Source organism: Zingiber officinale, chromosome 9B (genome assembly GCF_018446385.1).
Source record: "Zingiber officinale cultivar Zhangliang chromosome 9B, Zo_v1.1, whole genome shotgun sequence".
Classification (NCBI taxonomy): Eukaryota; Viridiplantae; Streptophyta; class Magnoliopsida; order Zingiberales; family Zingiberaceae; genus Zingiber; species Zingiber officinale.
In genome coordinates, this window is record NC_056003.1 from 94809330 (window position 1) to 94823345 (window position 14016).

At 35.9% G+C, this 14016-nt stretch overlaps 1 protein-coding gene across 1 annotated transcript; it reads left to right on the plus strand.

Moving 5' to 3' along the window:
• Window positions 1–5067: 5067 nt before the first annotated feature.
• On the plus strand, window positions 5068–13373 carry LOC122024669 (mannan endo-1,4-beta-mannosidase 2-like). Its single transcript, XM_042583337.1, has 5 exons — window positions 5068–5592; window positions 5775–5972; window positions 11383–11505; window positions 12343–12557; window positions 12733–13373. Exons 1-5 carry the CDS (start codon window positions 5098–5100, stop codon window positions 13124–13126), a joined length of 1425 nt encoding a protein of 474 aa, XP_042439271.1. The 5' UTR covers window positions 5068–5097; the 3' UTR covers window positions 13127–13373.
• Window positions 13374–14016: the final 643 nt, after the last annotated feature.

The following is a 14016-nucleotide window of genomic DNA, read 5'->3' on the forward strand; positions in this document are numbered from 1 at the left end:
GCGATTGATGAGCAGAGGTGGCCGCCGACTATTGGTGAAGGAGAGGAAGTAGAGGAGAAGGCGGCGTGCGTGGCTTCTCTCCGCGTGAAGGCAGAAGAACGAACGAGAGAGGAAGAGAAGAGTTTATTTCCCCAAATCTGATCTGACGGTCGTGATCAATCCAGATCTGATGGAGCGGCTGAGAGTAAATCTGAGTGAAACCAAGGGGTTTGGGAGATAGGTAAGTGCCGAGTGAAACCAAGGGTTTTATTACTCCTTACTTGATCCAACGGTTCATAAGATCCCAGATTGCGATGATAACTTGACAATAGGCAACGCTTTTAAAAATCATTGTTGTAGACACTAAAAAATTGATAATAGACAATGCTTTCAAAAAGCATTGTCTTTGACCCACAAAAATCACTAATAGACAACGATTTTTTTTTAAAAAAATGTTATCTATTAGTCAGAAAATAAAGAGATAGACAATGCTTTTCACTGAAAGCATTGTTAAAAAAATAAAGACAACACTTTTAAAAAAGAAACGTTGTCTTTTAAGTGTTGTAAAATTTCAATTTTCTTGTAGTGCAAGGTGGTCCGGGCGCTTGGACCCTGTCAGAATGTTTGAAGTCCGAGCACCTAAACTTGGTCCAGGCACCTGGACAAATCAACTTCTAGTTGACTTGTCCAGTTTGAGCTCATCTGAACCCAACTCCAGCCTTCTCTCCTCGAGTAGACTTCTGCTTCGGCTTCTCGTTCCTCGGAAGCATCATACGCATCCTTCTCACTCCACCAGTGTACTCTTCCATAGCTTCTCATCTCTCAGATGCATTGAGCTTGTCGACTCGCCCTCTCGTGTCATTCTTCTCATCCACTACGTCTTCTGCTAGACTTCTTGTGTTTTTAAGTTCCTGCACACTTAGACACAATGATCAAATACAATAGAACCTAACTTAAATTGACTGACCATATACTTACACAGTTAAACCCAGGATTAGATCATTGGGTTGCAGTAAATCATATTCTCAAATACCTTCAAAGAACAAGAAACTATATCAAGAGGAGTCTTGAACCCCTTACTATATACTAATTCAAACTTCCAGTCAGATAAGGACTCTCGAAAGTCGACATCTAGATCAATATTCATTCTTGGTGGAGGAGTAGTTTCTTAGAGAAGTATTAGACAATATAACATAGCAGACTCTACCATAAAGGATGAATATATAGCAATTTGTGAAGTCACTAAGGAATCAGTTTGCCTCAAAAAGTTCCACTCTAATATGGACATAGTTCCAGATAAGGATACACCATTAACCCTATACTATGACAATAGTGGGGTTATGACAAATTTGAAAGAACCATAGAATCATAAAAGAGCCAAGCACATAGAAATAAAGTATCATCTCCTTAGGGAGATTATACGTCAAGGAGATGTCAACGCTATAAACATAGCATCAAAAGAGAACCTAGTAGATCCATTCACAAAGATGTTTCCCAAAACAAAATTCATAGGTCACTTAGAGAGAATGTGTCTTATAGATATGTCTCATCTGCTTTAGGACAAGTGGGACTTTGTTGGGAATATGCCCATAAAATAGATATTTATTTTTAATTACTGATTTAAATAAAAGAAGTATTTATTTTATTGTTTGATTGTTTTATGCTTACTTGTATAAAAATGAATATCTATATAAAATCTATAAAATATTGTTATAACTATGATTTTAGGCTGCATTTGGTGAGGGGTAATTAATCTTGTAATGTAATCAAGATTACATTACAAGATTGATTACTTTGTTTGTATGATTTTAAATCTGTAATATAATATAATTTGAATTACAAAAGATAATAAACTTTTATAATCTGGATTATAAAGATAATATCATGTAATCTGGATTACATTCCAACCTCAGATTTAATATGTCAAATATACTCCCAGTATATTTCTTGCACTAATTGATCACTGCCACCGCCAGCCACCTGCCATCGTCTACAACCGCCCACCGTCGGTCGCTCACCGTTGCTCGCCGTCGCCCACCGCCGTCTGCCGCCCGCTAATAGAGGTCGTAGGATATTTTTATCTTTTTCTAATAATATGAATTATATTTCATATAAAAAATAATGGACACCAAACAATAGAATGTAATCACCTTTGTAATCGAAGATTATATGCATAGTATACAACTTTTTTTACTAAATGTAGTAATGCAATATTAATTACATTACATTATATTACAAATTTTATTATATATAAGTTTGATTACATTATATCTAACTAAACACAACCTTAGTATATAAGATTGTTATATACAAGAGGATTAAAATCATAGATAATATATTTAAAATGTCTATGATTGATTAAAGTATGGATATTTAATTAGTAATCATTAATGCAATTTGCTGACATTATGAGTATGACAGTCAATGTAGTGAGACTAAGCAGAGACATTTTATATAATATGATTATATAGAACAAGGATCGGATGTGATTTTAGAGTCTTTGCTTAAAGTACCATTACAAAAACTTGAATCAACATCGCTAAGATGATGATAGATCAATCTCAATCCTAAGTAGTCATAGACTCCTTGTTTGTATGAATGGGTTGCTTGATTTGTTTGTTAAAACTTGTTTAAATAATAGGCATAACACTTATATTTTGGAGACTCGGTTATACATTCAGCTGGGAATATGATTTATAGATACGAAATTCGTAACTTCCAAAAGGATGCTAAAATGGTTCTCTTGAGTTTTGATTCTAGCACTGAATAGTTTGAGCACTCTAATTCACAATTAGATTATGAATTAACTATTCACTAGTAAATCAATGGTACTTAAGGGTTTATATACAAACAAAGAAGTAAAATGGTAATTTAACCCAACTCTATTTGTGAACCATGAACGGAGGGTTGATCGACATGTAATTGTTGGTACAATTAGCACAAATAATTAAACTTAAATTTTGATGAATAACAAGTGGATTAAAGTTGGATGTGTTTGTGATGTAACGTTGTTACCAAGTGTGTAGGGTTGACTAACTTGACAGGTCAAGAGGATTACACACCAAGCAGGAAGTCCAGTCAGAATGTACGATTCCTGATTAGCGAAGTCCATATGTGGGATTCTGACAGAAGGTCGGGATGTGTGATTCCCGATGGATTAAAGTCTGGATGTGCAATTTCAGTAGGAGGTCGAGATGTTCAATTCCCGATTGGCAAAGTCTGGATGTATGATTCCAGTAGGAAGACATGGTGGGACAAATTGATGTCAAGAAAGTAACTTGACACTTGGTAAGTTAAAGTAAGTCACTAGAGGAGAGTGGCTCAATAAGGACGCGTCTCGATTGAGGGGGCAGCAGACGTCGGTCCAATTTAGGTCTATTTCAAAAACCTAAATTGCGACTTTGATTAGTTCTCGGTCTTGGAAGGATATGAACTAATTATTACTGCTTATTTTTATTGTACTAATTTACAGGGTATATTTTGTTTGTGTTGGACTAACATATTTTGTAGGACAAAAGAGCACAAAATGGCGCAGGTGAACAATACCTAAGGCGCCTTCTAGGCGACAGAAGCCTCTTGAGTACTGTTCATAAAAGGCACCTTCGGGAGCTTGTAAGGTGTTTTTAGTCGGATAAGGCAGAAGGCTTCGTCTACGATAAGGAGTAGATTTATCGGGATAAAAGTTTGCCTATGGAAGGTACCTTCAGTGCTATGGAAAGTGTCTTCCATTTCTTATAAAAGAGGTATTCGACCAAGGCTTTAAGATCATTTCTTCTACAAGCTTCTACGCGTTCGTTTGGCGTTCCGACTGCTCCGACTTCTTGCTGCTGCTCTACTACGATGCTGTTGTGCCTAATCATCGCTGAGGAGCCGTCAAACACTGAGCCTGATCTGATCATCTTCGAAGGTGTTGGGTAATGAACTTTAATATTGTACTTAAATTGTTACATAAAGGAAAGTATAGCATGTTACACTTTTCCGATTCTTCTTTTGTACTCGATCCCCTCTTTCAACGGTTCTAGAAGAAGCTATTAGTGGATTACCCATCGATAGGTTCGCAAGACCTGAGTCTTGGAGTAGAAGTCACTAAAGATTCCGAACCAAGTAAAACTGCTTGCGTTCTTGTACTTTTCTATTTTCATTTTTTCCACTGTGCGTACTTACTTTACTTTATTTTTAAAAGTAAAATAAAAATTTTGAAAACCACATGATTCACCCCTCCCCCCTCTCACGTGCGTTTCGATCCAACAGTAATAATTATATCAATGGATATTTCAAATTTTTTGAGTAAACACATTTCATAATTTTCAAGAGTGTAATTCTGGATTTTAGTGGAATAATCTTAGAGTTAATAAATTATATAATTAATTAAAAAAACTTTAATTAATTTTATCTAAATTTATTGGAGCTTGAAATTAATTAAGTTGGATATTTGTAAATACTTAATTTCATTAATTATTTATTCTCATAAAATTTATTAAATAATAAAATTATTTATTATTTAAACAAGAGGAAATATTCTACTTGTAATTTGATTAAAAATAAAATATAAAAGGGAGAAGAAGAATAAAAAAATTTAAAAATCAGATATTTGAAAATCAAATATTTGACAATTGATATTATGAAAGAAAGAAAGGGAGAACTTTTGGATAAAAGGAAAATCTCTCCCGCCTTATAATGATCCACTTGGTTGGTTGTAAGTGCATGGTTATCATGCACGAACCTAGTTTGTAGACAAGCTTACACGCACATCGGTTGTCTGAGTTGTTTCGCTAGACTTAGCTAGGCACCGAACCCACTAAAACTCCCAACTTCGCCTATCAAATTTGAATTAGCAAAGACTGCGACAGCGCACTTGTTAAACCAAATCGCCACTAAATGATTTGGCTGTATTCGAGTTTCCTACCTTTCACCAACCACTTTATTCAGTATATTTCAGTATATCAACTATTAATAATATTTGGGTTTTATTTGATGAGAAAGAACAACCACCAACATTGTTCATTGACACACAAAACAATTCGATTATTTAAAAACATAAAGCATTAACCTTTTTCATTGAGGCTCAAATATTTTACAGTATTTTAAGTTAATCCTGCTGGGGAGTTTGGGCATGAAATGCAGGAGAACGGTCTTTTTCTTCATTCTGCAGAGCTCGATCACTGCGAGTCGACGGTTGCTCCACCAGCTGCGACGATGAGCCCCGGGAGGCAGGGCGGCGGTGGCGGCTGGCTTAAGCATTTCCCGGGCCTCTCCAGGATGAGATCAGGGAGTGTCCTAACTTATCCCCTTATTGGAGTCGCCTTCTTTGTGGCCTTCGTCTACTTCTCCTTTGGGGACTTCAAGCCTTCTCCGGGACTCGCGGAGATGAGCTTTGTTGAGAGGAAGGGAACCCAGTTCGTGGTGGATGGGAGGGCGTTCTACGTCAATGGCTGGAATTCGTACTGGATGTTGGACCAAGCGGCGGAGGAGTTCAGCAAGTCGAGGGTTACGGAGATGTTCCAGATCGGCGCAAAGATGGGGATGACGGTCTGCAGGACATGGGCGTTCAATGACGGAACCTACCACGCACTTCAGGTTTCCCTTGGCATCTTCGATGAGCGCGTCTTCAGGGTATCAAATCATATATTGATTTATGCTCCTTTATTTCTGTTGTTAGGGTTCTGGAGCTAGGAAGTGTCTTTTGCTGTGTATCATCATATTCCAAAAATAAGGAATCAGATCTTTCTTTTGCTAACAGTTCTGATTGATAGGAAGATCGCATTTTTAATTTGTCCAAATTTTGTTTGTGGCAGGCATTGGATTGGGTAATTGTGGAAGCAAGAAGACATGGAATCAGGTTGCTTCTTAGCTTGGTTAACAATTTGCAGCATTATGGTGGGAAAACACAATATGTAAAATGGGCATGGGATGAAGGAATCGGACTGAGTTCTTCAAATGATTCTTTCTTCTTTGATCCCGCAATCCGAAAGTACTTCAAGATTTACTTGAAGGTAATAACTTTGTCCTCAATTAGTCCATGGTAGCAAGTTTGTATATCAGCAGAAACCTGGTGTTTGCATTTTTTTTTCCTTCAATACATGGATTTTCCTCACTTAGAGCAATCTTTATCATTTATTTGCAAATATTGGTTCAGTGATACAATTATTTTATCTTGTCTCATATTAGAAATCTTGGTACTAAATTAACAAATTTTTGGTGGGGGTGGAGATTGTAATGACAACAATATGCAAAGTAGCATTTAGGAATCAAATTCACAATTGATTCCAATTAATTTGTATTTAGTGCCACCTTATTGTTACCATAATTATGAAAAAAAAATGCTTAATTGTTATTACCGTAATTATGTATATCATAAATAAATATGCGTAAACAATTTGTATATATAGGCCTATTTGGCTACGACAATAACAAAGAATATTATTCTCATTCTCTTCTTCATTCGTTGTCTTTGTTCGCTCATGGTATTAGAGAGATTGAGCCATTAGAACAGTTATAACCAACAACAGTCGACACTCCTGTGTGTGAATGAAGCCATGACCAACCTTCTTCATTTGACTGTAACCAATTATCAGCCACCCTCCTCTGGAAGGCACAATCGACAGCTGTGTTCTTTGCGTAACCAAATTTATGACTGTCCTCCATGCAACTTAAGCCCTAGTTGGCCTCCTTTGTGCATCCTTGACCAATGTCCTCCACGCGATTAAAGTGTATCTTCCATCATATCCTACAAGGATATGATTCAACCTATGATGTTTCAGTAAAGAAGGATCAACTAATCTTGACACTCACCACAACCAACTGTTGATCACCCTCTTCTAGCAATTACAATCGACGACCGCCTTGGGCCTCCTCTACGTGACCAAAGTTCTGATGTCCTCCTCCACACGATGGAAGTCCCAACCGGCCTTCTTTGCATGATAGAAGCCTCGACCACCGTCCTTTGCGTGACCAAAACAACATCTTCCATCATACTTTGCAAGTTGATGAGTCATCCTATAATGATCGGGTTAAAAAAGATCAACTAGTCTCAACATGGCTAATCTTGACACTCACCAGACCAATACTTGGTTGTTAGGCTCTATAGTTATGGTGAAGTCTGGGGGGCCCTTGCTCCATCCTTTTCATCTCACTTCCAAGCCTACATCCAGCACCTCCAAATGCAACTACCTTCTGTGTAATGTGGCAATAGTTTCATCAATGAATATGCAATCAGTCAAGATTGTCTACTATTATAGTCGATTCAATGTTTGAACCCAATTTATTCATGCATATTCTTGCAAGTTTAGGTCCTCAATATGACAACTCTATTCCCAGCATGACGATTCACATCAATCAAGTGTCTCTCTTGGATCACTTTCTGGAATGTTGTCCTTCTTGGGTTCCTTAGCAAAATTAAACATGAGAGCATAGCGAAAAAAGAACTCACCAATGATCCATGCGAATTTAAATTAATCATTTGTTTAGAATATTACCTCTTCTTGATGCACAGAACCTTTGCAAATATGAAGAATTAAGCGATCAATATGTCCGTGCCTCTATGGTATCCACACAAGCATAACCGCTTTTCCACCCGTCTCACGAGCACAAGTAGGTCTCATATATCCACGTCGTAGTGCTAGCTACTATTTAAGTTCAGATCAAACCCTAACTTTTAGAGTTAACACGATCTTATTAGATGAGATCATATTCGTAACCTACTCAACCTCGAAATCATATCTAATTAGGCATTTCCCCCGTTCTCATGCATATCCATAAAATTAAAACGTGTGCATAAAACTGTGGACTTCATTGGGTTTGGGTCTGTTTGAAAAACTGAAATGCATATTAGATTAAACCATTAATCCAATAAGTTTAAGATCCAAAACAAATTTTAGACTTAAAACTTAGGCAAGTTTATTTTAATCATACTAAAATAAACCAAACTTCAAAATCGATGTGCTCTTTGTGTCCCAATAGGTTCTCGTACCGTTGACAGTGATCTAAAATCTCATTTTAAAAACACAAGCAATGAGTGACATCTAGTAATATATCATGGTTACCTAGTGATGAGAATGTCGTAGATTCGACATAACATGTCTATGACTATTTTATTATATGACTTAGTTTTTTTGTCTATGGCATCTAGAGGTATAGATTGTTCTATCCTCTCATCAATCTATATGTTTCTTGATCTCTAAGTGGATTTAACCAAATAGGCTCAATATCGCATACACTTATTTGAGCATGACCATCATTTTAGTAGTCCTTCTTAATCAAGGTGCCCACATACATCACTTCTGTTATATGGAAGGGCCAAATTCCATCTACATCACTCACATCCCTCCGCATAACTTATTGCATATCCGGTGAACGACTTTATAATCGACATTATTACTGGTGATGTTGGTTGATACTAAAATATACAACTCCTTATATAAAGAACTGTAGTGACGTCAGGTCCAAGGACTGTTAATACTAATAGTCACTGTGAGAATATTTATTATACTCATATAACAATCCATGAAACATTCTCATGGCGGGTCAATTCAATACATATTCTCTAATATATACTCATATGTTAACTTGATATCTCATATCCATAACTTGTGAGATTAAGTCATTAGTTAACCTACATGCTAGTCTCAATGCATTAATATTGCCTTTGTATATTAATACTTGACTAGGAATAATTGAGAATAGTGTTTTATATATTTGTAGTCTCTCTCACAATCAATTCCAATAATTGATATCCTATAAAACAGACCCGACCACTCTAAGGCATTATTATATTTATTCAACTTTTGTCCCCGGGGTTATGGTGTCGCGGTAGGACATCCAGGTTGTCACCCAGGTACCCGTAGTTCGATCCTCAGGTATGGTGTATTTGAAGAAATTTTTCCTCCAAATGGGGCGCACAACCAAAAGATGTTGGGCTTCTAGGCTGCCCGCCGCGCGCGCTTCTTGATTTACGCTGGTGGTCGGTGGAAAATTTTCGTGGGACCAAACTCGTCATTCCCAGGGCTAATTAATGAGGTTAACTAGGTTTATTATTTTTTTTATATTTATTCAACTTTGCACAGATATAAAGTAAATATAATAATTACAAAATGTTACTTATTATTAAAATATGATACAAAAGTCTTATATCAATCATCTCATGATTGACTCTTAGGGCTGACATTAACTGTCCTCTCATGAACACCTTTTACAACTTCAATTTTAGAGGACTCCAAACTCTCTTCTTCCTTTAGTACATGCGTACATGCAGAGACGGATCCATAAAAAGGAGGGTGGGAAGGGTGGGCTAAGTAAAACACTTTTTTACAAAAGAACCAATGTGTAATAAATCTAATAGTGAAAACTTTTTTACAATAGGTAATAAAAAAATTCTTTGGACAGGCAAGACAGCCTTTAAGAAGATTAATCCCTGAGTACATGTGAGTAGCAAGACTTCTGAAGCAATTCCAATAAAATGCGATCAAAGCAATAAAGGTGGAAGAGGTCAAGGGTGACGATGAGGTTGAAGAAGACATTAGTCCTACTTCACCACTGGACACCGCCTAATGAATGTTATAAGAGATTTAACTCAAATTTATTGGTGGTTTTGCATCGTTACCTCAAACTCTAACCTCCTCCTCAAGGCAATAGACTACTCTACAATGTACTTTGGGGTACTCTCTACCATGATTACTCATTATATGACACCATCTGTGTTCTCGACTACATGACGGTATCTAGATTATGGAGCAACTCTATCATGTTCCCAAACACATGTTGGATGCTATTTTGGTTGCAAAATACTCGCTTCACTCTAATTGGGGATCTCTTCCCTCTAATTGAAGAGGGGAATGCTAAGCCCTTCATCGTCGACACATGTATGTCAACTTAAGAAATCCATATATGTCCTTCAACAAGCTATTTGAGCATGATTTTATTGTTAAGACTGATTCTAATCTCTTCTATACAAATAACACTAGCTCTACAATATATATTCTTATTTATATAAATGGCATTCTAATAAGTGACAATGTTAATGAAGGCATCAACACTCTACTACTTCTCTTAACTATGAAATTTCTTATTGAGGACTTTGGCAGGTATTTTTTTTTGGCATTGAGCTCCCTTTGCATTTTAAAAGGATATTTCTCTCTTCAAGTAAACATATTTCTGGGATTCTTAAAAGAGTTAAAAAAAAAAAATGGATGGTACACATTATGCCTCACACAAATTAGTGTTAGTATCATTTCTCTACATTTTCTACTACTGTGACTAATCCTCAAACCTATCAAAGTATTGTTGGAGCACTACAATATATCATAATTACACAACCTAATCTTGCTTTTGTCGTCAACTGTGCTCATTGGTTTATGCATGCACACCCATTGGCCAACATTAGGAAGATGTTAAAAGAATATGTCATTGCCTTAAAGACATTATTTTGCATGGTCTTCTATCATATTGCCACTTAGCAAGTGATATCCATGCTTATAGTGATGGATAATTAGGGTGGTTCTTTTGATGACTTACAGTCCAGTATGTGTTTGCTATATTTCTTGAACAAAATCTATCATGACACTCTAAAAACAACCTGTCTTGATCCAATATTGAAGATGAATAAAATTATTGCCGACACAACATTTGAAGTCATTTGGCTTCAAATTTTTTCTCTTTGAGCTACATTTTCCCTCCATTATGGCACCTAAATTTGGCGTGACATTGTTAGTGGCATATCTTGCTGCAAATCTAGGCATGTATAAAACATGTGGAAATTGATTTCACTTTGTTCAGGAATATGTGATGAATCAGCAACTGTTTGTCCCTTATATTTCACACATGATGATATCTTTACCAAACCATTAGTTTAGCCTATTGACAACCAATCTCCACTTTTGCCACCTTTTGTTGGATTTGTAAGGTATAATGTTAGCAATATGCAAAGTAGCAGTTGAACAATCAAATTCACAATTGATTCCAATCAATAAGGGTGTACCATATCATTCATATTCAGTGCTTACCATCGCTGTTAGCATAATTAGATTGTACACCATAATTGTTGTTACTTTAATTATGAGATTTTATACCATAAATCCATATAAATAATTTATATATACAAGCCTATTCAGCTATAGCGATAACAATGAATTCTATTGTCTTTTTTCTTCTTCGTTCCTTGTTCCTCGTCTTTGTTCCCTCATATTGACCTTGAATTTGCATCACTAAAGTTTAATGTGATTACTTTCACCTACGAAGTTTTAATCAAAAGTAGTTTTAGTCTCCTGGTTGAGCTAGGCTTAAGTACTAAATGGGCAAGAGTATATGGAGAAAGGATATATTTTATTATTTTGTTCTAAAGTTTTCCTATGAAATGTGTTGTTCAGAGTGATGTTTCTGATTCTATGATCTGATATGCCTTATCTACAGACCATATTGACAAGGAAGAACCATTTAACAGGAATAGAGTACAGAGATGATCCCACAATCTTTGCTTGGGAATTGATGAATGAACCACAATGTGCGTCTGATTCTTCCGGTGACACTCTCCAAGTATGTCCTGTGATATATATGAATTTTATTCAATCTTATGCAATATATAACAAAGGAATAGTGTAAAGGTTTACTTTCTGTAAGAAAAAAAGAGAAGAAGATATACAACCTATAAAGAAAATGTTTATAGATATGGATTTGTAATGCTCAGTATTCGATTACAAAAAACTAAATGCTAAAAGAACAACTTATAATATTCATAAAAATTTGCTATTGAATCTTGGTGCTGTCTTCAGTTAATGCCTAATATTTTCATATAGATTTGTATCTATTAGTCATTCCTAGGCTAAAAAATTAAAGGCAAGTGGCCATCAATTTAATCTGCCTTGGAAGAAATGCAATGCCAGACAAAATTGTGATAATTTAGAAAGTTAGCACTCTGTATACATAGAAGGTGAAATATCTATAAGTGTGTTTTTGTTTCTGGCACAAGTAGTCCATTCATTTCTATAGGATTTCACATGAATTATTAAGTTTTCAATGCGTAGAATTTCAGATGAATTATTTACTTTTAGATGGGTTGATTTTTAACTTCTAAATGACAATCAAGCACAACATGACAGTCAGGAAGATCATGTCATGTCAACCCTCATCTGCATATTAAATGTGTAGTCTTGGTGTTTGCATATTTTGCATAATTAGATAAATATTCCGAAATCAGGTTAAACTAATTGCTTTGCAGATGACAAATACCACTATTCTCTGTGACCAACCAACCAAAATTTCCATCACTACGTAATTCTCTACATATTTCCTGTCATAATTTTGCAAGTGTTAGTTTTGCTTAATTCAAGCAATTAAGCTTTGAATTGGTAACTTTAACGGAAACAAATGCAGGAGTGGTTTGAAGACACGTCTGAATTTGTGAAATCAATTGACCATAAGCACCTCTTGACTATTGGACTTGAGGGGTTCTATGGACCAGTAAGTTCGCAAGAGAAGCAAAGTATCAATCCAGGGAAGTGGTATGGCACTCTGGGATCTGACTTCCTAAGCAACTCCAAAATCTCCCATGTCGACTTTGCTTCTGTGCACATATATCCTGATCAATGGTACTTATCTTAACACATGCTCTTGTTTGTAGTTCTTCTAGAAAACTAAACTAAATTGTTCATGAACGGAAAATGAAAAGATTTCCCATAGCTTGCATGAAGAGCTTGCATAATGGACATATCTTTTGCATCTAATTTGATAGAGCCTCAGAAGGAAGTTTTTTGCTCTTTGTAGGTTGTTGAAAGCAGATTTTAATGAGAAAACCAATTATATTTCTAAATGGGTGACATCACACATTGAAGATGGTGATCGGGAACTGCATAAACCAGTCATGTTCACTGAATTTGGACTCTCCAAAAAATCAAAGGATTTTGAAAACTCTCAAAGGGTTACCTTTTACAGATCCATCTTTGACAAAATCTACGAGTCTGCAAAGAAAAATGGAGCTGGAGGAGGGGCCATGATATGGCAATTATTGGTTCCGGGAATGGAAGAATATAGTGATGATTATGGGATCATTCCTGGGCTGACACCTTCGGTTGATAGTTTGTTGAAGGAGCAGTCATGTAGGTTAATGTCATTGAGACTCAAAAAGGATTCATCTGACAGAAGTCCCACAATATGCTAAAGACAATGGTTTATATATCTTGTCTTTTTACAAACTAGAACGACTCTCTCTGCTACCATTATTTGGATATTCCAAACTAAATAAAAGCAAACTTTTTCTTTGAATTTCTGGCATTTAGCATAGACGATTATCTTGTGCTTGATACTAGATGTTTAGTTGGTGATGTTAGTGTGTGTACTTATGTGCCAAGACACTTCTTATGTATTTTGTGGATAATTATTTAATAAAGGTAAAAATTTATCATTAATTATTTACTTTTCTGTACGTATATGATTAATGATAAAGTCTTATAGATTAATCGGTATATTAATCTGAAAACAGTCCTTGATCAGATAGATATCTAGAGGGGACATGGATATCTAGATCAACGCTGAGTATAACTAGGTCGAGATAGATCGGAGGGATGGATATCCAAGTTGTACTTGGGGATGCCTTGAGTTTAGAGGTACACTGGACATGATCCGTTCAAGAGGAGACCACATATTAAGCATCATTGGTTATTCTTCTTATGAACGAGTGTAATTGATTTTTTGACTTAAGACCTTCATTTATTCTATGCGTGGAGTTATGTGCTTTGACGTCGTTAAAAGCAGTCTTTAATCGGATTGTTATTAATACGATAGTTGGGTGTATGACAAAACGTAGAGAGAATAGTGTTGAGTCAATAGAGGATTCATCGTTCTTTTGGATTAGGAGTTAACATCCTGACCGCTTGATAGAGATATTAGTGACTCAAAATCCATGGCCATGGGAGGAATGATTTATCATTCAAGAGGAGTCTATTATATCTTGGAAATCATGTAAAATAATTAATTTGGTAATGATGCATAATGTATCGAATTAATTGGGATGTAGGCTTTAGATGAAGAGATTGAATTACACAGTAATCG